The sequence below is a fragment of the Artibeus jamaicensis genome, unplaced genomic scaffold, assembly GCF_021234435.1.
Source record: "Artibeus jamaicensis isolate MK-2021 breed Jamaican fruit bat unplaced genomic scaffold, CSHL_Jam_final contig_886, whole genome shotgun sequence".
NCBI classification, from domain to species: domain Eukaryota; kingdom Metazoa; phylum Chordata; class Mammalia; order Chiroptera; family Phyllostomidae; genus Artibeus; species Artibeus jamaicensis.
Genome location: NW_026522002.1, coordinates 758,684 through 785,941, shown reverse-complemented (window position 1 = coordinate 785,941; position 27,258 = coordinate 758,684). Strand labels below are relative to the sequence as shown.

Sequence of the window (27,258 nt, the reverse complement as noted above, 5' to 3'; positions counted from 1 at the left end):
TCAAAATCTGTGCTCTCCATTTACCCAACTAACATCTTGTGCCTTGCCCTGGTGATTCTCAGAGACTCCATTCCACCCAACTCACTCTCCTGGCCCAAACTTCTTGCAGCGGCTCCTTCACAGGAGGGGCCTGCCTCAGTTTATGCTGCAGACACACTCAAAGGACTAGAAACCCCATGTAATTGGAGCCTGTCCTCACTACAGACTGTAGCCTGTCATGCTACAGACTCTCAAATGTCCACAAACTCTATACAAGCAGTGGCTGGCCTTGGCATACATTATAGCTGCTGCCAAACATCCCCAAGCCCAGCATATGTGGCAAACAGCTTCAATTTTCATTTTTACTTTCCCCAGGTGGCCCCCAAACAGGTAAAAGTGGTAGCTGGTCTTGGCCTATAATGTGGTTCAAACTAAGCAGCCACTTAGTTGGAGTGGCAATATAGTTTTGGAGTCCCAGCCACAGCAATCAGAAAAAGAAAAGAAATAAAATACATCCTAATTGGATAGGAAGAAGTAACACTGTTATTATTGTGAGGTGATATGTTGCTATATATAGAAAATTCTAGAGCCCACCAAAAATACTCTATTAGAATTAATAAATAAATGCAGTAAAGCAGCAGGATACAGGGACTTCCAGCCAAGATGAAAGATACGCATTGCCTCGTCACACAACCAAAAGGATAACAACCCATTTAAAAACAAAAAACAACAAGAACTGCCAGAAATTGAACTGTATGGAAGTCCAACAACCAAGAAGTTAAAGGAGAAACATTCATCCAGACTAGTAGGAGGGGTGGAGTTGGGCAGCCAAGGCAGAGAGGATGTGAGGCAAGCTTGTGGACCAAGCAGTCCCACATTTACATGCAGATAAGCCAGGAAGAACAACTGGGGAGCAAGATGACAACACAACCCAGGGTTCCAGCATGGGAAACTAAAGCCTCAAAACCTCTGGCTGTAAGAACCTGTGGCGGGTCTGGCAGCAGAAGAAACTTCCACTTTCAGAGGAGAGTTTGTTGGAGAGACCCATAGGGTCCTAGACATACACAAACCCACCCACCTGGTAATTAGCGCCAGAAGGGCCCAATTTGATTGTGGGTAGTGGGGGAAGTGACTAAAAGTGGGACAAGAGCTCAGCCAGAGACATTGTTCCCTCTCTGACCACTCCACCACATAGAGTGCCACAACACATAGACATGGGTTACTGTGCCCTGGAGAATAAACACCTAAGGCCCCACCCCTTACAATGTACAGGTGGGCTGAGACAAAGAAATATGGCCCAAATGAAAGAACAGATCAAAGCTCCAGAAAAAGAACTAAATGAGGAGGAGATAGCCATCCTATCAGATGCAGACTTCAAAACACTGGTAATCAAGATGCTTACAGAAATTATTGAGTATTGATGCAAAATGGAGGAAGAAGTAAAGACTGTGCAAAGTGAAATAAAGAAAAATATACAATGAGCCAACAGTGGAGGGAAGGAAACTAGGACTCAAATCAAATATCTGGAGCAGACAGAAAAAAATAAACATTCGAGAAACAGAAATTTTAAAAATGAGGAGAAGCTTAGGAACCTCTGGGACAACTTTGAACATTCCAGCATCTGAATCATAAAGGTGCCAGAAGGAGAACAGGAAGAGCAAGAAATTGAAAACTTATTTGAAAAAAAATGAAGAAAACCTTTGCCAAATGGACTTCCAGGAAGTCCAGGAAGGTCAGAGGGTCCCAAAGGAACTGGACCCAAGGAAGAACTCACCAAGGCACATTATAATTAAATTACCCAAGATTAAAGATAAGGAGAGAATCTTAAAAGCAGCAAGAGAAAAGGAGACAGTTACCTACAAAGGAATGCCCATAAGGCTATCAGTTCATTTCTCAGAAGAAACCTTACAGGCAAGAAGAGGCTGGAAAGATGTATTCAAAGTTCTGAAAGTCAAGGACTTACATCTGAGATTACTCTATTCAGCAAAGCTATCATTTAAAATGGAAGGGCAGATAAAGTGCTTCCCAGATAAGGTCAAGCTAAAGGAGTTTATCATCACCAAGCCCTTATTATATGAAATGTTAAAGGGACTTACCTAAGAAAAATAAGATCAAAACTATGAACAGTAAAATGACAACAAACTCACAACTATCAACCATCAATGAACCTAAAAGAAAACCAAACTAAGCAAATAACTAGAACAGGAACAGAATCACAGAAATGGAGATCACATGGAGGGTTATCAGGAGGTGGGAGGAGGATAATGGGGTAAAGGTACAGGGAATAAAAAAGCATAAATGGTAGGTACAAAATAGATGGGGGGGGTTAATAGTATAGGAAATGGAGAAGGCAAAGAACTTAAATGTACGACCCATGGACGTGAACTAAGTAGAGGGGGAATTCTGGTGGAAAGGAGGGTGAATGGCAGAAAGAGATAAAGGGTAGAAAAAGTGGAAAAACTGTAGTAGCATAATCAGTAGAATATACTTAAAAATAAAATCACATAGCTAAAAAACAAAAAATACAAAATTAGCAGGATACAAAATTAATATTCAGAAATTAGTCGCATTTTTATACATCAATAACAAACTGTCAGAAAGAGAAATTTAGAAAATAATCTAATTTATAATTGAGTCCAAAATAAAATACCTAGGAATAAATGTAAATAAGGAAGTAAAAGACTCAGAGTACTATAAGACATTGAGGAAGACAGAAATAAGTGGAAATACACTACATTCATGGATGGAAAGAATAAACATCTTTAAAATAGTCATACTTCCCAAAAAAAAATCTACTGCAAAATTTAGTGCAATTCCTATCAAATACCAATGGCATTTTTCATAGCACTAAAATAAATAATCCTAAAATTTGTATGGAATGACAAAAGACCCAAATAACTATAGCAATCTTAAGAAAGAAGAATGATATCCAGAACTACCATAAGGCTATAGTAATCAAAACATCATGATACTGGCATAGAAACAGACACTAGATCAATAGAACAGAATCAAGAGTCTAGAAATCAACCTATGCCCCTACAGTCAATTAATCTATTAAAAAAAAAGGCAAGAATATACAATGGGGAAAAGAAAGTCTATTCAATAAATGGTATTGTGAAAAATGGACAGATACATGTAAAAAAAATAAAGCTATACCACTCTCCTATACCATACATAAAAATAAACTGAATAGACTAAACATCTAAATGTAAGACTAAAAACTATAAAACTACTAGAAAAAAACACAGACAGTAAACTCTTTGACATAGTTCTTAGCAATATTTTTGGATATATCTCTTAAGGCAAGGGGCACACATACAAAAAAAATAAACAAATGGGACTATACCAAAATAAAAAGTTATTGCAAGCCCTGGCTGGTGTAGCTCAGTGGATTGAGCATGGGCCTGCGAACCAAAAGATCGAGGTTTGATTCCCCATCAGGGCACATGCCTGGGTTGCAGGACAGTTCCTAGCAGGGGCCAGTTCCCAGCAGGGGATGCACCAGAAGCAACCATACATTGATATTTCTCTCCTTCTCTCCTTCCCTTCCAAAGATAAATAAATAAAATTTTTAAAAAAGTTATTGCAAAGCAAAGAAAACTATCAACAAAACAAAAGGACAGTCTCCTGAATGGGAGATGATATTTGGCAATGATACATTTGATAAGGAGTTACTATCCAAATATGCAAGGAACTTCTATAACTTAACACACACACACACAAACCCAAATAATCCACTTAAGAAATAGGCAAAGAACCTGAATAGACATTTCTTCAAAGAAGATATGTGAATGGCTAATAGACATATGAAAGTATACTCAACATTACTCACCATCATGAAAATGCCAAACAAAACAAAACAAAACAAAACACAAAACCCCCACGAAGATGTGGAGAAAAGGAAACCCTCGTGCGCTATTAGCGGGATTGTAAATTGGTTTAGCTACTATGGAAACAGGAAGGAATTTCCTCTAAAAATTAAAAAAATAGATTAATCATATAATGCATGAGTTCCACTTCTGGGCATTTATCTAAAGAAATCCAAAACACTCATTTAAAAAGATATATGTAGCTTTATGTTTATTGCAGCATTATTTACAAAAGGCAAGATATAGAAGCAGCCTCAATGTCCATTTTTTTATCCCCACCTGAGGACATGCTCTTTAATTCTCTAGAGAGAGGAGAAGGTAGGGAGAAAGAGGGGAAGAAAAACATCAGTGGGAAAGAGAAACATCAGTTGGCTGCCTCACATGTGCCCTGACTGGGGACTGAACCCTCAACCTAGTCATTTGCCACATGGATAGACCTAGAGGGTATCATGCTAAGTGAAATAAGTCAGACAGAGAAAGACTAATATCATATTATTTCACCTATATATGGAATCTAAAAAAATAATAAATAAACAAAACAGAAGCAGACTCAGATAGAGAACAAACTGATGGTTGCCACTCCTGATGAGGGTGGGCTTTGAGAAGGGATGAAGGGATTAAAGAGTACAAATAGGTAGTTGCAAAAATAGTCATGAGGATAAAAAGAAAAGCTTAGAGAACGTAGTCAATAATATCTTAATAACTATGTAGGGTGTCAGATACTGCATTTATCAAGGTGATCACTTCATAAGATACATAAATGTCTAATCACTATGTTGTACACCTGAAGCTAATAATATTGTATGTTAATGTAACCAAACAAAAACAGATGTTCAGCTGCCTACCACTACAAAAGCCAAACTTGTGAGACACATGGTAGTTCAAAAGAAAGGGGTTTATTCAGGTGCTGCACAACCTGGGAGAATGGTGGATTCCCATCTCAAAGACCTTCTCATCTTCCTGTTAAAACCTGTAGTTCTTATATGGGTAGGGAGGGGAGAGATTTTCTTCCCCCATCTAATTGTCCTTCTAGCTTTTGAGGCACTTGGAGCCCTATCCACTTATTTTTCTAGCTTTCAGTATGCTGTGGCCCTTTCCATTCTTATTTCTAGTTTTTGGCACTTTTGAGCCCTATCCATTAATATATCTAGCTTTCCTTGAACTCTGTAAGAACCTTCCTGCTACCATCTTGGCCAATGGGGGAGACAGCCTAGTGTTCTTTCTTACGTTCTAAGGTAACATTAACTGTAATTGGAGAATAAATTAATTTAAATGAAAAAATAACTGATTATACCTACATAATGGTATACCTATATAATGTGCTGCATAACAGCACTATGTGCTGTTCATAGCAGCACAGTTTACAATAGCCAAGGGCTGGAAGCAACCTAAATGCCCATCAGTAAATGAATGGATAAAAAACTGCAATATATTTACACAATGGAATACTATGTAACAGGAAGAAAGAAGGAGCTCCTACCCTTTGTGACAGCATAGATGGACCTGGAGAGCATTATGCTAAGTGAAATAAGCCAGGCTGTGAAAGACAGATACCATATGATCTCACCTATAAGTGAAACCTAATCAACAAAACAAACAGGCAAGCAAAATATAACCAGAGATGGTGAAATTAAGAACAAATTGACAGTAATAAGAGGGGAGGTAAGAGGGGATAAAGGCAGGGAAAGAGGTAAGTGTGTTCAGGAACATATATAAAGGACACATGGACAAAACCAAAGGGGGTAGGATGGAGGGTAGAAAGTGGGGAGTCCTGGAATGGGGGGTAGTGTCAGGGGAAAATGGAGACAACTGTCCTTGAACAGCAATAAAAAAAAATGTAAAAAATAAAAATATTAAATAAAGTAGAATAGAATAGAATAAGCACCATGCATTGCTATATAATTTCAAAATTTTTTTCTTCTTAATGTATTTATGTTTGCATGTACTAAAATTGTGATGTAATTATAATGCATTTCTTACAGTCAGGCACAGTTGAAAATTGTTTGGGAAATGAAGCTTTAAAATGTGTCTTCAGGACATAATATCTGAAAGAAGAGAAAGGTGGCCAAAGATCATACATCTGCTTCATTTAACACCTGCCAGGACATTTATGACTTCATTAACTCTTCACAACTCTTTGAGGGATGTAATGATTTATATCAGTTTCAGAAATGAAGATCCTGTAGTTTAAGGAAGATAAATCATTTTGCTGGGGTAAATTCTCGAGACTAGATTGGAGGCCAGTTTTCTTGTACAATATAGTCATTCTGCCCTGCTTGCAGTTTCTAAGTTCCAGAGTTTTCTCCTGTACTTATAAAAAGCATTCCCAAGTGTTCCCAAATACCTCCTTTCAAAGATTCTCCTGAAGCTCCCATTCTTCAATTGTTGAATTAATATAAAAATAGTATGTAAGTCTTTGCTCAGGTTTAGTGAGGCTGTTGTATTTAAAATTGTCCCCCTGTGGATCACTTCATAAATGTCTAACCACTATAATGTACAACTGAAAATAATATAAAATAATATTGAATGTCAACTTTAATTTAAAAATAAGATAAAACAAATCCTTTTTTAAAAAACTGGAAAAAGCAGAAAACCAAAAATAAAAATTTCTCCCTCCCCTACTCTATTTTCTCCCTATAATATTACCTTTGGAGTTAGAAAACTACATTATTTACTTATTTGTTTTATTTTTGGCTTTGCTCACCATCTTGGAAGCCTTACCAGAAGAAAGATTTTTGATCTCTAGCACCCATAGTAGTGCAAGACACATATTAGCAGAAGGCAAATGCATGCATGTATGCATACCTTAATGGACTCATAGAAAGGGCTTTAGCAAGTGCTTCAAAGGGCAGTAGGGAAGATTTGAAGATATAACGCTTACAAAATTGCCTAGGCTTGACTCAACATATACTCAGTAAATGTTAGATTTGATTATTAAATATAAGGAAAAAGAATACATTCTTTAAAAAAAACAATCCAATTTGAGCCAAGATCAATAGTTCCTTGTAACCCAATGATCCTGTTTTTAGCAACTTCCTAGCTGAGAATGTATCCTCTGGAGAAGCACCATCTAACTGAGAAACTGGATTCTGCTTTAAATGACAATTGCCATAGCTAAAATATCTACAGCCAACAAGAAAAGATAGTGTATACTTGCTGGCTGGGATTACAACACCTGATAACCAGAGAAAGCAAGCCAAAAAGGAAGGAAGCAAATGGAATTCTAAGACAGCCATTATCTCAGAATGTGCCAAAGAAACCAGATACCTTTGCTTACAAGACCTGTGGAAAATGCCCTCATACAGATATAACAGATGGCCACACAGCTGAGATGATTAAATCAAAGACAAAATATAAGTTTGTTGAGCCAGAATTTTAGGACAACCATCTTGAACAAAGCCATCATTGATTTGTGCAATTCAGAGGCAATCTGAAACTTGTTTGCTTGGAAATCAGAAATTAAACTGATCAGAAGAGTCTTATTCATTGATGATAGCATGTTTGAATGTAGCAGTGATTATGGTACATTCTGCTTTTTTTAAATGTCCCAAAAGTGAATATGTAAACTATATATAATTCCACAAGGGGGCACAATAGAAGCAAAATAAAAATCAGTATACCGTATTTTTTGGACTATAAAATGCAACCCCCCTCCAAAAAAAATTGGGGAGGGATAATGCTTGTTAATGCTGCTGTTGAGTTCTGTTTACCTTTACATTGGTGAAATATTATGTTATTTGTGTTATTAAATATTTTAACCACACTTTTTGCTTCAAAATGTTTTCCCTATTTTCCTCTAAAACCTATATGTATCTTATGGTCCTAAAAATACAGTACTTTAATTTTGTGCCATATTACCTAATAGTAATGAACAACCTTAAAATCTCAAAAAAAATAGTAGATTACTATTTAATCAATTATTATTAGGGAAATAATTTCATAAATTATATAAACGTCTATGCTGTACAGTTGAAACATAATATTGTGTCAATTACAATTTTTAAAAATTATAATGAATTAAAAAGAAAAAGCTACCTGTTTCATTTAAAAAGAATGAATATTTATTTTTGTACAAATTCTCAATGTATTTTTAAAAAGGAAGAATGATACTTTTCAAGTGTTCATAATTCTATCTTAAACTATTTTACTATTATCAAAAAGAATGTTTGAATTAACCAATGTTACCCCAATAAATTTAATAAAATATATAAAAAAGAATGTTTAAGAATATACAGGATCAGCCCTGGCTGGTGTAGCTCAGCGGATTGAGCGTGGGCCTATGCACCAAAGGATCGCAGTTCAATTCCCGGTCAGGGCACATGCTTGGGTTGCAGGCCACTTCCCAGTAGAGGACACACAAGAGTCAACCATACATTGATGTTTCTCTTCCTTTCTCCTTCCCTTCCCCTCTGAAGATAAATAAAATCTTTAAAAAAAAAAGAATATACAGCATCAAAGACAAAGTCTTTGTTCTCTATACATCAAAACAAAAGGGGAATATTTCAAAGTGGTCACTTAGAAAATATGTATAATAGGATTCCATTACTATCTTAAAAAATTCTAAAGTATATGTGTTTCTCTGTATGTTTGTGTATATACACACAAGCATTTATATACACAACCATTTTTACACACAGCCATTCATTCAGGATTATTTATTAAGTCCCAATTATGTGACTAGCCCTGGAAATATGATTGAAATTACAAGTTAATTTTTTTAATTTTATTTTAATTGTTCAAGTACAGTTTTCTGTCTTTTACTCCCATCCCAGCCCACCCACCCAACCCTTCCATTTCCATCCCCCCTAGTTTTTGTCCACATGTTCTTTATACTTCTTCCCGTAAACTCTTCTCCTTTTCCCCTGAAATTCCCTCCCCTCTCCCCTCTGGTCACTGTCAGCCTGTTCTTTATTTCAGTGTCTTTGGTTATATTTTGCTTGCTTGTTTGTTTTATTGTTTAGGTTCCTGTTAATATCATATGGTATTTTTCTTCTACCACCTGTCTTATTTTGCTTAGCATACATAATGCTTTCCAGTTCCATCGTTGCTGTCATGAAGGGTAGGAGTTTTTCCTTTCTTTCTGCTTCATAGAATTCCATTGTGTAAATGTACCATTGTTTTTTGATCCATTCATTTACTGATGGACATCTAGGTTGCTCACAACACTTGGCTATTGTAAATTGTGCTGCTATGAACATTGGTTCTTTTGTGCGAGTACAAGGTGCATATGTTCTTTTGCATTGGTGTTTCAGGGTTCTTAGGATATAATCCTATCAGTGGAATTGCAGGGTCAAAGGCAGATCCATTTTGAGTTTTCTGAGAAAATTCCATACTGTTTTCTATAGTGGTTGTACCAGTCTGCAATCCCACCAACAGTGCACTAGGGTTCCCTTTTCTCCACAACCTCTCCAACACTTGTTGTTTGCTGCTTTGTTTATGATGGCCATTCTGACCAGTGTAAAATGGCATCTCATTGTGGTTTTAATTTGCATCTCTCTGATAGCTAACGATATTGAGCATCTCTTCATGTGTCTCTGGATGTTCTGTATGTCCTCCTTGGAGAAGTGTCTGTTCAAGTCCTTTCCCATTTTTTAATTGGGCTGCTTCTTAGAGTGGAGTTGTATAAGTTCTTTATATATTTCAGAGATTAAATCCTTGTCTGAGATACCATTGGCAAATATGTTTTCCCATACAGTTGGTGTTGGGGTGACTTTGCCTACAAGTTTCCCCATCCACCACAGATGAAAGTAACACTACCAAGACATGATCTGCTTGGGGAGGAGAGGTGGCCAATCTCTCAGAGGAGAAGGGCCAGGAGCCCCTTCCTCAATGACTTTTATTGGGTTGTAATACACAGGAATACAAGCGGCAAGGATTAAACAGTAGATAACATTTCAAAGAAATCTGAGGGCTTAATCTGAGTCAGTGTCTGTCAGGAAAGGGGGTTGCAGAAACTTTGGGAGACATACTCATTTCAGGCTCAGACCCTTACCATATGAATGAAAGCACTCTTAGCAAAGCAGGCTTCACAGGACTTTGTGAATTCTTTCTTATGCCCGATCACCCCAGATCCTGCTCCAGCATGCAAGATGCTGCACTGCCTCCCCCATCATAGGTTTTCAGGCTTAAGTGGATTAGAGCCAGGAAGTGCTTCTCTCAGAGGACATGGGGACTCTGGCTATGTCAGAATAGCCAGGGGGAGAGGGTCCATCACTCCCTCTTTGTTACAGCCCCCCAAGTCCTTCCAAGATGGCCTCCCATGTGATCGTGTCTGGCTTAGGTTACCCCTCCTCTGAGGGGTCTTACCCATCTCTAAATACCTGACCAAGCATTGGGGACAGGGGAAGAAGCAGAAGCAGTGCTTGCTGCCACAGACAAGCTTTGTCTCCTAAGTGGCTCCCATTCCGAAGGTTGCTCACTCAGTCTTAGCCATGGGGGGCAGTTACAACTCCTGAAACCAGGCACAGCAGTTCCCAACAAGTTGGTTCTCTTTTTATTTTAATACTGTTTTCTTTAGCCATGCAGAAGCTTTTTATTTTGGTGAGATCCCATTTGTTTATTCTTTTTTTATGTAACTTGCTGTAGAGGATATATCAGTTAAAATGTTGCTGCATGAAATATCTGAGATTTTCCTGCCTATGTTCTTCTCTAGGACTTTAATGATGTCCCAGCTTACATTTAAATCTCTTATCCACCTTGAATTTATTTTAGTGTATGGTGGAAGTTGGTTCTCGAGTTTCAATTTTTTGCATGTAGCTGTCCAGTTCTCTCAACACCATTTCTTGAAGAGGTTATTTTTACTCCATTTTATGTTGCTGCCCCTTTGTGGAATATTAATTGACTGTAGAGACTTGGATCTATTTCTGGGCTCTCTATTCTGTTTCATTGGTTCATGTTCCTGGTTGTTTTTTCCTTTTCCTTTTACTACAAAACTTAATAATTTAATGATCTCTGTACTTTTCCTCATAAGAATAAAATAAAAGGTGACAGCTGATGTTCAAAACTGGAAACCAGGTAATCAGACAGAAAAAAAAACACATTTATTTTAATAGCTCCAAGTGCAAATACAAATCAGTTCACAAAGTTTCAAGATATAGCTTTAAGTGTAATAAAAACCTGATTTTCAAAAATTAATGGGTAAATAGCAGAAATAAAGCTTCATTTTTTAAAAAATTCAAGGAACATGGAAACTTTTAGACTAAAATATTCCACTTATATCAATTCAGAAATACTTAGATGCCAGTAGTACACTGGAACCCATAAGGATTTCCCAAAACAACAGAAATCACCCCAAACTGGTCAGCTGCAGACCAGAGTAGAAACTCACGGGGCTGGCCAGCTCTGATATTTGCAGCCTCATCCACACTGGATCAGTCGATGCCATTCAACCCATGATATTTTTATCTTTAGGCAAACTCTAAAAAATGTTTAAAGTTCCACAGGAGCCCATTATCCACTATTAAAGAGTTTTTCAAATGGTCACTGTATAGACAACTAAATATTAGCAACAGAAAACACAGCCAGAACACGGAAAATTGAACGTTTCAGAAGTCCGTTAACAACAAATTCTTCAGCCTGACCGGTAAGGGGCGAAACCAGCAGCTAGTGAAGCAGGGTTGCACAGAAGGACTCGGTCAGACAGACTCAGGCGCGCGGAATCCAGGCGCAGGGTTGGACCTAGTGAGCGACTGAGCGAGCAACCAGGAGAGCGACCTCAAGGGAGACAGTGGGGGAGCAGTGCTGCGTGTTGACTGTGGTTGCGCATTTGTGCACGGGTGGACAGGCGGGTGGACAGGCGAGGGAGTGGCCGGTTGGACCAGGGCTGGCGGGTCCCCGCAGCAAGCGGCAGCGGAGGGCGCCACCATTTCCCTGCTCTGACCCCACCTCCACATACAGTGTCATAACCCAGTGACTCTGAGTGGCCCGGCCCTTGTGAACCACCTAAGATGCTGCTCTTCACCCAGCTGTGAGAAACAGCAGAGGGGGTTGCCATTTCCCCACTCTGACCACGTCCCCACATACAGCGTCACAACCCAGAGACCTGGGAGTCCAAGGCCCCGCTTCTCACAATTAAAGGGCGCGAACAGACCCAAAATGTCACAAGAAGATCTCAAAGCCTCAGAGCCCATAGATCTAAGCGATGAAGAAATAGCAAAACTCTCAGACGCACAGTTTAAAACACTGGTCATCAGGATCCTCACAGAACTGGTTGATTATAGCCACAAATTAGACAAATATATGAAGGCGAAACTAATTGAAGTGAATGGAATTGCACAGGACACCAATAGCAATGAAAAGGAAACTGGGACTCAAATCAATGGAGTGGACCAGAAGAAAGCAAATAATGTCCTAACAGAAAAGAGTCAAGAAGCAAAAATCAAAAAAATGAGGAGAGTCTTAGGAACCTCCAGGACATCTTTAAATGCTCCAACATCTGAATTATAGGGGTACCAGAAGGGGGAAAGGCACAGCCACCAGTGGAAAACTTATTTGAACAAATAATAAAGGAAAATTTCCCCAATCTGGCAAAGGAAATAGACTTCCAGGAAATCCAGGAAGCTCAGAGAGTCCCAAAGAAGTTGGACCCAAGAAGGAACACACCAAGGCACATCATCATTACATTAGCAAAGATTAAAATGAAGGAGAGAATCCTAGAAGCAGCAAGAGATAAGGGGACAGTCACCTACAAAGGAGTCCCCATCAGACTGTCACTGGATTTCTCAAAAGACCTTACAGGCAAGAAGGGGCTGGAAAGAGGTAGTCCAAGTCATGAAATCCAAAGACCTACAACCAAGATTGCTCTATCCAGCAAAGCTTTCATTTAGAATGGAAGGACAGATAAGGTGCTTCTCAGATAAGATCAAATTCAAGGAGTTCATCATCACCAAGCCCTTATTATATGAAATGTTAAAGGGACTTATCTAAGAAAAAGAAGTTAAAGAAACATGAACAGTGAAAGGACAACAAACTCACAGTTATTAACAACCACACCTAAAACAAAAGCAAACTAAAAGGACAGCTAGATCAGGAGCAGAAACATAGAAATGAAGATCTCAAGGAGGGTTAGCAACAGGGGAGTGGGAGGAGGAGAAGAGGGGAGAAGGTACAGAAAATAAGTAGCATAGACAGTAGATAGAAAATAGAAGGGGGGGGCAAGAATAGCATGGGAAATATAGAATCTAAAGGACTTGAGACACATGGTCATAAACTAAAGGGGGGGTAATGGTGGGGATGGGGAGGTAGGGTGGAGGGGAATGAAAGGGGGAATAGAACAACTGTAACAGCATAATCAATAAAAAAAATTTTTAAAAATGGTCACTGTATATTTAAAATATTGAAAGACCAGTATCAATTTCAGGCCTGTGGTGTTACTGGAGGGGAAAAGATATAGATCTTCTATTATTTAAAACCTTTTTGTAAGGTTAGCAACATGGTGTTTGAGACTTTCTTACTTATTTCTACACATACAGAACTTGAATGGGAAGTAGAAAAAGTTCCCACTAGGAAGACAAAGGTTGTTAACTTTTATCACTCAGCAGACAAGATCTATGCTTCTTTCTGCTCCCCAGAGGCAATGTTAGCCACTAATTTTAATTCAGGAAAATGTACATCTTCAGGAAGTGTTACATAAATATTTACTCAGTCTTTTTCTCAGTCTTCTTCATCTTTTCTCTATAGGCAGTAAATTGAGAGTCTGTTCCAAAAAGTAGATCCCACCACATAAATGTTGACACATAGTTTCCGATGAAGTTCATGTGGTGGAAATCATGGTGTGGAGAACCAGCATAGAAGGGGATGAGGTTTAAAGGGTTGAGAGGGATGTCATAACCACTGTGGACATCGATAGTTTCTAGCAAATGAATGGTCACCCAGGCCCAAAGAAGAACTACATGATAGCATAAAAGAATGATTCCAATGAAAAATCCAGTTCCACGAATCAGGGTTTCCAGGGGATGTGCATATTCAGCTTCCATTCCAAATGGAGCCTGAAACTCATGATGAATTTTATGAATATATTTATATATATTTTTTTGTGGTGTAAGAGCCTATGTAGAAAATAGTGCCAGGTGTCCAGGTGTCCTTGATCACCGCACAACCAAAGCATCTTGCCAAAATCATATACCATCTTGGCATACTTTCCCAACCATAAGTAATATTGAAATACTCTGTAAAATAATAAGTTCCACAAATCAAAGGAAGCTGGATACAAAAGTGGTTAAAGAGAAGTACTTTAAAGCATTTCCACTGGTTTTCCCATGTTTCTGGTTTATCCTTTTGAATTTTGTACTTCTTCATGTAAGGTATAAATTGAAACAAAAACCCAAGTAAACAGAACAAGAAATAAAGGACCTCGTGAACTACCAGGGAGCCCCATGTTGCAATCTGGAACTTTGTGTAACTGTCCAACATATAGTTCCAAGCATTTTTAAATGGTTTTTGCAGAGGGTTCTCAGGTAAAAGTGAATCTACGTACTCCACAGCCAAGGACGCTGAACTAAAGATGCTGGCACTTTCATTTGTTGCCATTTTTCAAATCTCTGCACACAGCCTTAAAATTCTGGAGTCTCGCGCGGAGAATGCCGCCCACTGCCACCCAAATTTGGACAGGTGCCGCAACCCAAGTAGCTGCTTCTTCCAGCTGAGGTCCATGTTCCTGTTTTTATGCCAGAACCAGGCTGTTTTGATTACAGTAGCTTTGTAATATAGTTTGGTATCAAGTATTGTGATCCCTCCTACTTTGTTCTTCTTTCTCAAAATTGCAGAAGCTATTCAGGGTCGCTTATCGTTCCATATAAATTTTTGAAGTGTTTGTTCTATGTCTGTGAAATATGCCATTGGTACTTTAATAGGTATTGTATTAAATCTATAAGTTGCTGTGGGTAGTATGGACATGTTGATGATGTTAATTGTTCCAATCCATGAACATGGTATATGTTTCCATTTCTTTGTGTCTTCCTTAATTTCTTTTTTTATGTTGTGTAGTTTTCTGAATACAGGTCTTTTATCTCTTTGGTTAGGTTTATTCCTAGGCATTTTATTTTTCTTTTTTCTATATTGGATGGAATTTTTTATTTCTGCCTGTGTTGTTCCATTGTTATTATACAAAAATGCCTTTGATTTCTGGATATTGATTTTGTATCCCACTGTTTTTCCAGATTCATTTATTAGGTCAAGAAGTTTTTGGGTGTAGTCTATAGGATTTTCTATGTACACTATCATGTCATCTGCAAACAGTGTCCTCCTTTCCAATTTAGATGCCTTTTATTTCCTTTTCTTGTCTGATCACTCTGGCTACAACTTCCAATATGATATTGAATAGAAGTGGTAGAAGTGGACAACCTTGTCTTGTTCCTGATCTTAGTGGAAAAGCTTTCAGTTTTTGGCCATTGAGTATGATGCTGGCTGTAGGTCTCTCATATATGGCCTTTATTATGTTGAGGAATGCTCCCTCTATTCCCACTTTGGTGAAAGTTTTTATCTTAAATGGGTGCAGTACTTTATCAAATGTTTTTTCCACATCTCTTGATATGATCATGTGATTTTTGTCTTGTCTTTTGTTTATGTGATGTATTACATTTACTGATTTGCAATTATTGTACCTTCCTTGCATCCCTAGGATGAATCCCCCCTGGTCATGGTGTATGATCTTTTTAATATATTGTTGTATGTGGTTTGCCAATATTTTGTTGAGGATTTTAGCATCTATGTTTATCAGAGATATTGGCCTGAAGTTTTCTTTCTTTGTTGTGTCTTTAACTGGTTTGGGGATTAGGATGATGCTGGCTTCATAAAAAGAGTTTGGGGGGTCTTCCATCATTTTGGGTTTTTTGGAATAGTCTGTGAAGGATAGGGGTTAGCTCTTCCTTAAATGTTTTGTAAAATTCTCCTCTGAAACTGTATGGTCTAGGGCTTTTGTGTGTTGGGAGTTTTTTTATTACTGCTTCAATTTATCTGCTATTATTGATCTGTTCAGGCATTCTGCTTCTTCTTCATTTAGTTTTGGAAGATTATATTTTTCTAGAAATTTGTCCATTTCACCAATTTTTTGGTATGCAGTTCTTTGTAGTAATTTTTTACAATCCTTTGTATTTCTGTATCAGTTTTAATCTCTCTTCTTTCATTTCTGATTGTGTTTATTTAGGTCTTCTCTCTTTTTTTCTTGATAAGCCTGCTTAAAGGAAAAATTACTAAATTTAGCAAATTTCCTCTTGTAGATCCTTCTACAAGATGGTTTATTTGAAAATTTTCTATCTTCTTTAGGTAGGCCTGTATTTCTGTGAACTTCTCTCCTGGGACTGCCTTTGCTGTGCCCCACAGGTTTGAGTTGTTGTATGTACATTTTTATTTATTCCCAGAAACTTTTTGGTATTTTTTATCTCATTGTTATCTCATTCATTATTTTTTTAAGATTGTATTTATATATTTTGGGGAGGGGAAGGTAGAGAGAAAGAGAGGGAGAGAAATATCAATGTGTAGTTGCCTCTTGCGCACCCACTATGGAGGTCCTGGCCTTCAACCCAGGCACATGACCTAGACTAGCAATCAAAACAGCGACCCTTTGGTTCACAGGCCAACAACACTCAATCCATTGAGCCACACCAACCAGGGCCCCTTTATTATTTAATAACATGTTATTCTGTTATTCAGACACCAATATATATTTGAGTATTTTGAGTTTTTTTCCTTGAAGTTGGTTTATAGTTTCAAGCCATTGTGATCTGAGAAGATGCTTGATATGATTTCAAATTTCTTGAATTTTTTGAGTCTTGCTTTGTGTCCCGCCATGTGGTCTATCTTTGAAAATGACCCCAGGGTGCTTGAAAAGAATGAATATTTCCTTTCCTGGAGTGTAATGCTCTGTAAATATTAATTATGTTCATTTGATCTAGGATGTCATTCAATGCCACAATATCCTTGTTGAATCTTTGGAGACCTATCCATTGTTAATGGTGGGGTGCTAAAATCACCTACAATTACTATATTGACATTGATCCCTTTCTTAAAGACAAGATTTGTCTTTAATGAACATAGACACTAAAATCCTCAACAAAATATTAATAAATCAGATACAGCAATGCATCAAAAAGGTCATACAGCATGATCAAATGGGATTTATTCTGTGAATGCAAAGTTGATAAAACATTCACAATTTAAAAATGTGAAATTTTTTATATATTCTTTATATATTTGGGGGCTCCTATGTTGGGTCAATAAATGTTTACAATGTTTATGTCTTGTTGATGGATTCTCCCCTTAAGTTCTATAAAGTGATCTTCTGCGTCTCATTATGGCTCTTGAAGTGTATTTTGTCTGATATGAGTATTGCTACCCCAGCTTTTTTTCCCCTGTCCATTTCCTTGGAACATTTGTTTCAAACCCTGCGCTTTCAGTTTGTGTAGGTCTTGTGTTCTGAGATGTTCTCTTGTAGGCAGCATATGTGTGAGTCATGATTTTTTATCCATTCAGCTATTTTCTGTCTTTTGATTGGCACATTTAATTCAATTACATTTAACATTATTATTATAGGTACTTATTCATTGCTATTTTTTTATATATGTGTTCTTCTCTCTCTTACTCTTTTTCCTCGTGTTCTTAAAGCAGACCCTTTATCATGTCTTTCAGAGGTGGTGGTGTATGTGTATTTTTTGAAGCTTTTTTTGTCTGGGATGCTCCTTATTTGTCCATCCATCTTAATTGAGAGCCATGCTGGTAGAGTAGCCTGGATTGCAGGCCTCAGATTTTCATAACTTGGAATATTTCTTGCCATTCTCTCCTGGCTTGGAGTATTTCCATTGAGAAGTCAGCTGGTAACCTTATTGGGGCTCCATTCTATGTTACTTCCTGTTTCTCCCTTGCTACCTTTAAGATTCTCTTTTTGTCCTGGAATTTTGCCATTTTAATTATGATGTGTCTTGAAGTAGACCTGTTTGGGTTCCTCTTGACTGGGACTCCTGTGTTTCCTGGATTTGTTGACATTTTCTTTCATCAAATCAAGGAAGTACTCCATCATTACTTTTTCAAACAGGTTTTCTAACCCTTGCTCTTCTTCTTCTCCTTCTCATATCCCTGTTATATGGATATTGTTTCATTTCAGGTGGTCCTGCATTTCCCTTACCCTTCTTCATTCTTTATGAGTATCTTTTCCTTTTCTTGTTCTTTTGGGTGTTTTCTTCTACCTTGTCATTCAGCTAGCTGATTTGCTCCTCTGCTTCATCTAGCCTGCTTTTGATACCTTCTACTGAGTTCTTCAATCCAGAAATTATATTCTTCTTTTCCTCCTGGCCCTTGTTGATAGTTTCTGTTTTCTTTTTCATGTTGATATAGTTCTCAGTGAGCTCATTGAGCTTCGTTATAATGGACTCAATATCTGATAGTTGACTTGCATCTATTTCATTTAGAATTTTTTAGGCCTCCTTCTGTCCATTTGGGGATTATTTCTTTGTCTTCCCATTGTTTGTAAGACTCTTCTTGTTAACCTGTGCTTCTTAAATTGATCTGTTCTGACTCCCTGAATTTCTGGTGTGAACTTCTGGGTAGAAGTTCTGTGTGATTCAGTAGTGCAGTCTCCTTGGTCATTGAGCTTGCTGGTCTTGGGATGCTGTTTTTGTTGGTTCTCTGTATGTCTCTGGGTTTTTATTATTTTTTTGGTCTCTCTTTGGTGGGTCCTTCCTTCCAGCTGGTTAACTGATGGTCACTCTTTCCCCCACATTGTCTATTCATTTGTGCAGGTGTGGGCAGGTTGTTTTGAAGCTGGTTCTTCTGTCTGTCCCAGGTTTTGAGGCTTCTCTTTTGTACTGTTCAGTTGTTTGTTCTGTATAATTTCTCCACCATTTATTTGTATTTCCAGATCCGTCCTGGGTAGATGTTAGTATGGCTTCCACTTCCTCCTTTACCTCCTTTCACTGTTACCTGTTGGTGGTTCCTTTGTTGGTAGATTTCTTCTTCCAGCAGGTATACTGGTGTTCACAGCTACCACCTACTCTTTTTGTTATCATTTTTTTGGGGGGGGGCAAAATGGATTAAGACAACTGGAGTGTTCTATGTTATTTAAAGTACCAGCCCATATAGAATACATAGGAGGTCATTTGGATATGTGTAGTGTTAACCATAATATTTTACCCAACTTGCTACTTTTTAGGAATGATGAAAAAAAATAAGACTCTCTTTGGGAGGGGAGAAGGATAGTGAGTTGGTTCTAGAAAGCAATGAGCTTGAGGGAAGTCTGATTATGAGATAAAGTGAGAGTAAAGGATAAAAATAGGTGTAGTGTGTGAGAGAATAGAGTTATTCACAACGGTAATAAAGTTCCAGGTACAGTGAAGTTAACTAAGGTCTGGGAAGAGTGCTGTGTAGTATTTACAATTGTAGGGAACAGCAATTATTTATAATAGTAATGGAGCAACAATCATATGGCAGAATTATGTGAGCTGAATAACAATAATAGGAAGTACACAACCTAGAGTAGTGTACTTTTGGAACACAAGAGAAGTGAAAGAAGGAAAATTAAAATACACCATGAAAGAGAGAACAAGGGAAACCAGTCAAACAATGCAATTTAAGGAACAAAGTAAAGAAGACCAAACAAAAAGAAGGGAAATAAAAGAATACTAATAAAATAAAATATGTAAAAATAATGAAAATTAATAATAATATAAATCTGCAATAACTTGCAAGTTCTCTGGAATAGCAAAGTGAAATTTGTCTCATTGTCTCAGTTGTTGGAATGACCCTTCTTTGGGACTAACTCTGACCCTTTCACAGCTTCAGGTTTTATTGTCTCACTTGTGGAAATTTTTTAAAAAAGAAAGAAAGGAAGGAAGAAGAAGGGGGGAAAACCTCCTATCTTTAAATTGACCATGCTAGCTAGTTCTGCTGGTCTTCCTGCTGTAGCAGGTTGTGGGGGGGGATGATTTCACTTTTCTCTCTTCCTGTGGTTTTACAGGGATGGGGACCAGGTCTGAGCTGCCCTCTTCTTAGCAGTTGCCCAGCCTCCAGCTTAGGTTCTCAGTTCACTGCCTGCCCTCTAGTGCCCTTGTGCACCTGTCCTACACCTCCAGTCCACTAGTTGTGCTGTCCTTCATGTGTACCAGTTAGAGGCAACTCTCACACCATGTTCTCACTCTTTGCTCTCCTAGATGCTAGAGATTCTCAAAGTCTCTTCAGGGTAGTTTCGTTCCCCCACTGAGTTAAGTCTTTCTGGGGATTGCTGACTCCCTGAGCCCTGTTCCTCTCCTTTGCTTAGAACCAACCTTCCAAGGTTTCTCCACCTTCCTCTGAGCAAGCCAGTCAGCCGTGCATGGTGGTGGGCCACCATGGCTGCAGCGGCGCACCCAGGCACATCTTCTGTGGCTGTGGCCAGGGTGGTGGGGTCAGGCGCATGGTGCCTCTGGGTGGCGGGGTCAAGTCCGAACCTTCCTCAGATCTGTGAGGGTGAGCGCCCAGCCTCCACTGCTGTGGTGGGAATGCAGCTGCTGGGCTGCTGGGCTGCTGGGCCGCTGGGCCATGGGTTAGGGCATGTGTTTTCGCTGGGGTTTTGTGTATGAGTGTGCAGTCTCTGCTGCTGCAGTGGGAGCTCAGTCCCAGGTGGCAGTGTCAGCATGCTGGCTTCTGCTGCTACAGTGGTAGCTATGGTGGGGGCGGGGGCGGGTGGCTGGGTCAGTGGCGCACCATGTGTGTTGCATTGTGGTTGGGCTCTTCCACTGCTGCAGCCAGGGGTAGGGTAGGGGCACAGCCACAGTCCTGGCAGCAGAGGCGGGCCCACAGCCGAGGCTGTGGAGGCTGCATGATTGCTGCAGGGAGAGGCCAGGCAGCTGCTGCAGGAGAATTCCCTAAAAAGCCACCAAGTGCCTCTTTTTTTCCTTTTTGGAAAGGTTCCTCCTATTAAGCTTGCCACTCTGAATGAGCACCTGGCCTTTCATACAGCCCAGACTGGGGACTATCGGACAAGGGTCTATCAAAGCCCAACTCTTCCCAGCCTGCGTCCACAGTCTCTGCCAGTGTACACCACCTCTGTGTGTTTGCTACTTCATCCTTATTTTCCCCAGCAACTTCAAGTATCCAGGTCCATCCTAGTGCTGTTCAAACCTCCCTGTTGGGCAGGGGATGGAGCTGTTGACCTGACTGTCTCCCAAGAATCCTGCAGCAGACCCAGTGGATGCTGGGCCTGGAGGTGCAGCTGCCCTGGTACCTTCACTTTTCCCAGTGACCTTATTGTCCCAAAGCAATCTCCTTACTGTCTGATTTTTCAATGTCCTCTACAGTTTTGGCCTCCAACATTTATATATGCTGAGATACTATTGACCATTCGCTCTGCTCCTCAGAAGATTGGCTAGGTGTTCTCCAGCTGTACGGGGGAAGTGGACTCTGCTCCCACCTATGTCGCCATCATCTTCTAATCTCCTATTATATGAAATGTTAGTGGAACTTACCTAAGATCAAAGCTATGAACAGTAAAATGACAACAAACTCACAAACGTCAACTATCAATGAACCTAAGAAACAAAAACAAAAGACAAATTAAGCAAGCAATAGAACTGGAACAGAATTACAGAAATGATAATCACATGGAGGGTTATCAACAGGGATGGAGGAGGGAGAGAATGGGAAAAATGTACAGGAAATAAGAAGCATAATTCATAAGTACAAAATTCTCAGTGGGGTACATAAGAATAGTATAGAAAATGGAAAAGACAAAGAACTTATATGTATGATCCATGGACATGAACTAAGCTGGGTGAAATGCTGGTGGGAGGTGCAGTGCAGGACAGAGGGGGATAAAGGGTAGAGAACATGAGACAACTGTAATAGCATAATCAACAAAATATACCTAAAAATAATTAAAAATAAATTTAAAAAAACAACTCAATGAACTTGAGTGGTAGATGCCTACATAACTCTTGACTGATTAAATCATTAGGATTGTATGCTTTTATTTAGGCATTATTAGATGATCAGCATGAAGGCAATTTTGTTCTATTCACCTGGGTTGAAATAGTTTTCTTTTCCTCTCTGATTCAGAATTTCTAAATTAGCATTTATTGTAACACTGTGTAGTCTTTTATTCCCTTAAACACATTCTAGGAAGTGACTTTATCTTGCTATAACTTTATTAGCCAAAATCCAGCATTCATTACCATTATTTGACATATGAATTTGAGTAGAAGACTTTTCTGTACTGTAGTTTTTCTAGTACTAAAATAAGATTGGTAAGATGTTGAGTCCTTGGGATGTTCTTGGACATACAAGCAATAATAACTGTATTTACATGTTATTCATATTAATATTATAACATGCATTTACTAGTACTTTTGTAGAGTTTGCCTTTCCTCTGCTATACTCAGAAGTTGTGATTTAATTTTTAAAAATTCAGCAGACTACAGCTAATCTATGGCAAAGTTTTTACCTTTCCATGGAAAAATAAGAGGAAATAGTAAGGATAATGTAGGGAATTTTTTAAAATTTTGTGTGTTCAATTTGAAGTATTTATCCTAGTTCTGGCCAAGATGGAGGCATAGGGAGAAACCCTTCCTGTCCTCACACAACCAAAAGGAGGATAACAACAAATATAAAATCAATAAACAACCAGAAGTCCCAGAAAATCAAACTGCATGGGGCTCCAACAACCAAGGAATTCGGGAAACAGTCATCCAGAACAACCAAACCAGTAAGAACCAGCCGTGAGGCAGCAGACCATGCAGTTGGGGCCAACTGAGAGAAACATTGCTGAGATGGCAGACTGTATGGGTGGGGCTGGCTGAACAGGAAACTGAAACTCAGAACTGACTGTGGACTAGGGCAGTTGTCCTGGTAGGAGAAACTTCATCTCACACAAAAGTTCATTGGGAAGTGGGCTAGAGCTGAGCAGGCAAGCTGCATTGTTCCCTCTCTGGTCCATCCCACACAGGCAGCACCCCAGCATAGCAAGTAGGGTTGCCCTGCCTTGGTGGAAATCTAAGGACCTGCCTTCTTACAACTTAACAGGTGCCCTAAGACAAAGAAATATGGCCCAAATGAAACAACAGAGCAAAGCTTCAGAAAGAGAGCTAAGCAATGAGGACATAGCCAACCTATCTGATGGAGAATTTAAAGCCCTGGTAATTAAAATGCTCACAGAACTGATTGAGCTGGGTTGAAAACTGAAAAAAAACAAATGAAGGATACCCAAAGTGAAATAAAGCAAAATATTCAGGGAACAAACAGTGACAGGAAAGAAGCCAGGACTCAAAGCAATGATTTGGAACAAAAGGAAGAAATAAATATCCAACCAGAACAAATGAAGGAACAAGAATCCAAATAAATGAAGAGAGGCTTAGGAACCTCTGGGCAACTTTAAACATTCTAATATCCAAATTATAGGGTTGCCAGAAGGAGAAGACCAACAGCAAGAAATTGAAAACATCTGAACAAATAATGAAGGAAAACTTCCCCAGTCTGGCAAAGGAAATACACTTCTAGGAAGTCCAGGAAGCCCAGAGAGTTCCAAAGAAATTGGACCCCAAGAGGAACACACCAAGACGCATCATCACTATTTGCCCAAGATTAAAGATAAAGAGAGAATCTCTAAAAGCAGCAAGAGGAAAGGAGACAGTTACCTACAAAGGAGTACCCATAAGGCTATCAGTTTATTTCTCAAAAGAAACCTTGCAGGCAAGAAGAAGCTGGAAAGAAAGTATTCATTAAAGGCAAGGACCTACATCCAAGATTACTCTATCCAGCAAAATTAACATTTAGAATAGAAGATGAGAAAAAGTGCTTCCCAGATAAGGTCAAGTCAAAGGAGTTCATCATCACCAAGCCATTATTATATGAAATATTAAAGGGATTTATCTAAGAAAAAGAAGATAAAAAATATGAACGGTAAAGTGACAACAAACTCACAACTATCAACAAATGAACCTAAAAGCGAAGACCAACAATGAAACAAAAACTAAGCAAACAACTAGAAGAGGAACAGAATCAGAGAATTGGACATCACATGGAGAGATTTCAGTGGGGAGGGGGAAGGGAGGAATGGGGGGGAAGGTACAGGGAAGAAGAAGCATAATTGGTAGGCATAAAATAGATAGGGAGAGATAAAAAATGGTATAGGAAACAGAGAACTCAAAGAACTTATATATATAATACATGGACATGAACTAAGTGGGGGGGAATGCTGGAGGATGGGGGTGTGCAGGGCAGAAGGGGATAAAGGAGGAGAAATTGGGTAAACTGTAATAGTATAATCAATAAAATATAATTTAAAAAAGAAAAAGTATTCTCAATGAAAGCAAAAAAAAATAATGAAATTAAATAAATAAAATAAAGTATTTACCCTAACTGTGAAATTAGGACATTCAATTTGTTAATATGGATGTCAAAATAAATCTTTTCTGAAATGGTAAATGATGACTTTTTAAAAATTTTATTGGTTTGTAAAATTTATTCCTCTAGTAGGTAGGAAAGATAAGTCCTGTAAGCTTTGAAATTATTTAAACAATAATTATTTTAAAATGAAACTTCTGTGATACCTGCATCATATAGTACAGTGTTCATCAATTTTAAATATTGGGGATCCCAAGGGAATGTTGTCTTAGTCAGCTTATCATAACAAAATAGCTTAAACTGAATGGCTTAGACAGCACAAATTTAGTTTTTCATAGTTCTGGAGGCTTAAAGCCTGAAAGCTGGGTGCCAGCATGGTCGTGTTCTGTTTAGAGCTCTTTTCTTTGCTAACGGAAGGCTGCCTTCTTGTGTCCTCATGTGGTGGTGGCGGAGAGACTTTCTGGTAACGGTAGAACTTTCAAAGGAATGAAAACAGCAGCAAATTACAGTGGCCCTGTGTTCTTCCATCCTCCAATAAAGCCATCTATCTCCTCTCGATTTTTTCTTGGAACAGCTCGGTCTCTGGTGTCTCTTTAAGGGCATGATTCCATCACAAGGGCTCTACTCTCATAACCTCATCTAATCCTAATTACTGTCCAAAGGTCTCATATCCAAATACCATCACACTAGGGGGTTAGGCTTTAACATATGAATTTTGGAAGGACACAGACATTCTGTCCATAACAAGTAGTTGTTATGGTGATATCATGATGTTAGGCCAGGGATCCAGGAGAACTAAAATCCTTCCTTGATTTTAATTTACTCCTAAATTTAAAGAACAGTGGCAAAATAAGGTGAATAACACTATTATTAACTGAAGCTTTGTAGTCTTGAATCCCAGGGCTAAGCAGTTAGCACAGAACTCATTTACTTAAGTGGTTTGCTTAAATGACATCGGCAAATCAACAGCCTATGAGCCAAGAGTGGCTTTTACTTTCAAATAGTTGAAAAATTCAAAAAAAAAAGATTATATGACATTTAAAAATTATATGAAATTCAAATTTTAGTGTCCCTGGATAAAATTTTATTAGAATACAGCCATGTTCATTTGTTTAAATGCCATCAATGGCTGCTTTCATGCTATAGTGGCAGAGTTCAGTGGTTTCAAGAGAGCCTAAAATATTTACTCTGTGTCCCTTTAGAGGAAAAGTTTGTCATTCTTTGATCTTTATGCATTTTTTAAATCTTTCTTTTCTTTTTTCCCCCGTCTTCTATCTTTAAACAAACCTGGCCAATGACTTGCTTTGCCTATTCCCAAGTCTAAATCTTAGCTCAATATATAATTTCAAAAAGATACAGAGCTAATGGATCCAGAGACACAGTAATTTATTCCAAAGCCTGAAATAAGCTAGTTTCAAGATTGTCCATTTCAAATTGTCTAATGTCAGACATCACTGTTCCAAAACACAAAAAACAACTAAAAAAATCCTAAGACAGAAAAACAGATGGCTTTATCGGAAGGTAGAAGAACACAGAGCCATAGTAATTTTCATTCCTTTGAAAGTTCATTCATTCCTTTTGAAATTCCTTTGAAAGTTCAGCCCTTAGCAAAGATAGTCCAGGGTCCTGAAATTGGACCAGTCTAGATCAAGATTTATCTTCCTTTGAGTCTCTACCCTTGATTGACACTCATCACTCAAGTTAAAGGAGATGGAGAAGAGGAGCTAAGAGTGGTGCCCTTTCTAAAATTCAACATTAACTAATTAAATTAGTGGCATTGTTGAAATAACTTCCTTTGTTTATGACATGTTTTTGTTTTATTCCTCCTCTCCTTCCCCAATACAACACAAAGGTGATTTTAAAGGATGTGGACTCACTTCTTTATGTGGACACTGACGTTCTCTTTCTGAGACCTGTTGATGACATCTGGAAATTTCTGAGGCAGTTTAATTCTACCCAGCTTGCAGCCATGGCCCCAGAGCATGAAATCCCCAAAATTGGCTGGTACAGCCGCTTTGCTCAACACCCTTTCTATGGCTCTACAGGAATTAATTCGGGAGTCATGCTAATGAATTTAACTCGCATGAGAACTGCCCAGTTCAAGGTGAGGAAGTACTTTGTATTTACTTGTTTAAAAAAGGGAATTTTGTCTTTTCTAGAGTATCAGTGTACTAATGTTGTAAGTAAGTGACTTACAGGCAGTGATGTTAGGAGCCAGGGAAGAAAAAAGTGTTTGGAGAGGTATGGAATATTTGTTCAGGAAAAGCCTAGGTAGTTTTTTAATTTAAAGCTTCAGCAGATGTGCTTATTCAGGACTATTATGTTGTACTTCTGAATTCCATAATGTTTGAATGCTATGTGTATTCATGCTTCAATAACCATAGGAAAAGTTCTTCAAATTACTCTAGGGACATATTTACATTAGTACACAGAGATATTTGTACAAAGCTGTACATGGCCTCATTTTTTATGCTAAAAAATAATTGAAGAGTACCTAAATGAACATCAGTAGAGAATTAGTCCAAAAAATTACCCTTTTATTAAAAAGAAGTAGGTAAATCTATAAGTGAGATAAATACGATCTCAAAAAAATACTAAGTGGAAAAAATAAAATACAACGAAACATAATATTGTAGAGTGTTATCCCTTTTATGTCTTATAATTTTCCATAAAATACCTAACAGACCATTAATTATTAATTGTGGATAATTTTAGGGGAAGTGGGAATGGGAATGCAAGAGGATGAGGGAAGAGTAATTTTACTATATTTTAGATTTTTGTATGCTGTTTGAATATTTAGTTTGTGAATATGTTGCTTTTATTTTTAAATGATTATTTTAAAACAAGACAAGGATGTTTTTGTTAAGATGCTATAATTCTGTTATTCCTCCACTTCAGAGGCAAAATTAAAACTCTTAAAAAAGAGTGTCAATTTGGGGCATGGTTTTCTAAGTAGAAATTATGGCTTAACTTCCAGCTCCTGATCGATGTAGCAATCATGTGTACATTTAAAATGCTACAATCTACAACCCTAGATTTGCTTTGTCATATTCCTTGAGCTCAGCAGGGCCCCTCCTCTATTTGCTTTTTTGGAAAGAGAGGATCAGTC

General features: G+C 38.3%; 2 protein-coding genes across 2 annotated transcripts in view; one reads left to right on the top strand and one right to left on the bottom strand.

Annotated features, from left to right (window-relative positions):
* Positions 1 to 27,258, top strand: part of GXYLT2 (glucoside xylosyltransferase 2) — a 161,722-nt gene that overhangs the window by 74,469 nt on the left and 59,995 nt on the right. The window contains exon 4 of the mRNA XM_037150281.2: positions 26,002 to 26,253. Within this exon, the coding sequence (XP_037006176.2) occupies positions 26,002 to 26,253 (252 nt within the window). The remainder of the gene's footprint in view (positions 1 to 26,001; positions 26,254 to 27,258) is intronic.
* On the bottom strand, positions 13,484 to 14,423 carry LOC119052871 (methylsterol monooxygenase 1-like). The gene is given in 3 exon segments (XM_037150282.2): positions 13,484 to 13,873; positions 13,876 to 13,926; positions 13,929 to 14,423. Coding segments are annotated over 3 exon segments (888 nt in total). The 5' UTR covers positions 14,376 to 14,423.